Here is a 3,067-nt window from a genome sequence, read left to right as displayed (position 1 = left end):
ATGTTCTGATGAACTTAGGCAGGATTTTATTTGTTCGACGGCTCTTTTCCGTTTTCTTTCTGTAATCTTTTTATTTTAAAAAAAAAATGTTTGGCTTCATGGGAAAATTTAGATTCACAAGAAAATTATTCGTTGTCATAAAAAATATTCAAGATGATCTTATTGTTCTGCTTCAGAAGCAAATGTCCTAAACTAAACAAATGTTCGCATTCACAAGAAGATCGCTCGGCTTCACAAGATTTCATAAGAAATGACTCAACTTTAAAAAATATTGTTTGAAATGATATAAAAAACAATTCACGTCACGTCTCTAGCATGCATCCGTAGGAAGGAACTTATTTCGTTCCTTCCCCTGTTTTCCATGCTCCCCAGCAGCCCCCTGTTCCTCAAGCATTCCGTCGACGACACACAAGAAACGACCAAACACTTGCACGTAGCCCAATCCAACTCGTGCGCTGCAAGCGCCATCATCTATTAAAAGATTCCAAACCCCTCTCACATCACAGTCTCACTCTCTCTGTATATATATCTGTCCCTGCTGCAAGCAATGTCTATCTATCGATCGAGAACAAGAACCATCTCACTGCAGTCTCATCTCATCATGGCCTTCCAACGCCACCGTTCATGGCTGCTCCTCCTCGCCCTCGCTTGCTTGTTGTGCCTCGCTGCCACGGCTGCCGAGGCCAAGCGGACCGGCGAGCTGACGGTGTTCTGGGGCCGGAACAAGGACGAGGGCACCCTGCGCGAGGCCTGCGACACCGGCCTGTACAACACCGTGGTCATCTCCTTCAGCGTCTTCGGCCACGGCAAATACTGGACCGACCTCTCGGGCCACCCGCTCCACGGCATCGGCGCTGACATCAAGCACTGCCAGTCCAAGGGCATCCCGGTGTTCCTCTCCATCGGCGGCGGGGGCACCCACTACTCCCTCCCGTCCTCGGCGTCGCCGGAGGCCGTCGCGAACCACCTCTGGAACGCGTACCTCGGGGGCGGCAGCGGCGACGTGTTCCGCCCCTTCGGCGACGCGGCGGTCGACGGAGTCGACTTCTACGTCGACCATGGCGCGCCGGATAACTACGACGAGCTCGCGCGCCGCCTCGACTACTTCAACAGCATGTACTACCACGCCACGGCCAAGCACGTGCGGCTCACGGCCACGCCGCGCTGCGCGTTCCCGGACCGCCGCCTCGAGCGCGCGCTGGAGACTGGGCTGTTCGAGCGCATCCACGTCCGCTTCTACGGCGACGAGGAGGAGCGGTGCTCGTACAAGAATGGCGGGGTCGACGGCGTCGTGGAGGAGTGGGAGAAGTGGACGGCGAGGTACCCCGGGAGCCAGCTCTACGTGGGGCTGGCCGCGGCCGAGAGCGGCGTGCCGGATGGGGCGCCGCCGCCCGTGGAGGTGTACCTCAAGTACCTCTACTACGACCTGCTGCCCAAGGTGCAGAAGGCGGACAACTATGGCGGGATCATGATCTGGGACAGGTTCACCGACAGCAGGACCGGATACAGCACCGCCGTCAAGGGCTGGGCGTCATGCTCTTATGGCGGCTGTGTTTAATTAATTAATTTATTTCACTATATATATATATATATATATATGGGCACCAATAATAGTATATTACTGTATGGACTACTGCAGTTGCTTTCATGTTCTGCGATTGCAGCTAGTCAATGGAATAAAAAATCCACTAGCTGGCCAAATAAGGCTGATGAATTTTCATGGATGTGACGCTGTAGGGAATTGTCATCGCCAAGATTTAACCGCCATGTAATTGGGTCAAGACTGTCTGCTGGGCTGATTTTGGTTGCCAAGGAAAAGATGATTGCAGCCCGCGCGCGTGCAAAGGAGCCAGCTGGGCTCCGTGTATCTGTGTGAAGGAGCCGATTGGGCTCCATGTGTATCCATTAGTTTAGTTAGAGATTTAGCATTCGCTTGAGTTAGGGTTTGTTAGCATTCATGGAAAGTCTCTGAACTATAAATATGTACACATACCCTATAAATAAAATTAACGACATTCGTTCCCTCAGCAGCGGTTGTCTCCAACACACACGGCGCATCGCCACCCCTAATCTCTTAGGGTTTTCTCTCAAGGTAAGCGTCATGCTGCTTTAACGATTCTATCGTTAAAGCAGCATGACTCCGGCCTTATACCCCGGTAGATCTTGTACTGAAGCGTTTTTGATGGCAAGATCTGCTATTTATCCTGGTCACTTTGCATGCTTTACAATCTGCTTTTGTATCTGTTCTTCCATGCTTAATAGATCGTTTAGTTATGCCTATTTGTAACGCTTTACTCGGCCGCTTGTTACAATCCACGACGTGTCGCTGCAACACGTGCCTGCAACTTGCCGATGATTTAATGTGTGCCGAACACTCTGCCTGATATGTCTTAGATTAGATCTATTCGTGTAGATAGATTTCTTTGGAGAGCCTAGGTTATGTTCATGCATGTTTATATTTGTTTTCTATCATGCGTAGCAAGAACCAATCTAGATGAATAGATTTACCTATATCATGTTCAAGAGCAGGCTTTATCTCTAGATTCAACCTATTTTATGTTTATTTATTGTTATATTTTGGATGCATCTGCAATCGCAGAACGTGCCGATATAACTGTGGAAGTCCCCCAGATCTGCTAATCTTAGCCGATGCAAAACACAGGGGTTGACAAGTGCCGATCCGAGCAATCCGGCACGAATTTAACGTTTACTCTTGTACAATGCAGGGAAAGCAGGAGAAAGGAAACCGCATCTCACCCCTTCCTGGCTGCAGGTCAAGCCAGGTGGCACGCCCTAAACCACCAGTTCACCAGCACGAGCCGCACTAGGAGAGACGAGGACAGCAGCAGCGCGATCTCCTGGCTCATCGACGTGTCGCTTGTCGGATCTTCGACCCATTATTTTCCCACGGCAACACGTTTCTGGCACATCCGGTGGGACCATTGTCAATGAACTGCATCATGCCTCAAGCTCCGTCGACATCCAAAGCCGGCGAGCAGGCCGACGGTACCTTCCTCCCCGAGGGTAAGACCGGCCCACCGACGATGGAAGACCTCACCCCCGAGCA

General features: G+C 51.1%; 1 protein-coding gene across 1 annotated transcript; it reads left to right on the top strand.

Moving 5' to 3' along the window:
• Positions 1-534: 534 nt before the first annotated feature.
• Positions 535-1,910, top strand: LOC120642837 (xylanase inhibitor protein 1-like). The gene has a single exon (XM_039919451.1). The coding sequence runs from the start codon at positions 548-550 to the stop codon at positions 1,556-1,558; it is 1,011 nt and encodes a 336-aa protein (XP_039775385.1). The 5' UTR covers positions 535-547; the 3' UTR covers positions 1,559-1,910.
• Positions 1,911-3,067: the final 1,157 nt, after the last annotated feature.

Source organism: Panicum virgatum, chromosome 7K (assembly GCF_016808335.1).
Source record: "Panicum virgatum strain AP13 chromosome 7K, P.virgatum_v5, whole genome shotgun sequence".
In the NCBI taxonomy this organism is placed as follows: Eukaryota; Viridiplantae; Streptophyta; class Magnoliopsida; order Poales; family Poaceae; genus Panicum; species Panicum virgatum.
The sequence above is the reverse complement of the archived record's forward strand: the minus strand, read 5'-3'. Positions and strand labels throughout refer to the sequence as shown.

Bases quoted from the DNA above. Each gene is read 5' to 3' on its own strand.
- LOC120642837 (XM_039919451.1), top strand. From the start codon at position 548: ATGTCTATCTATCGATCGAGAACAAGAACCATCTCACTGCAGTCTCAT.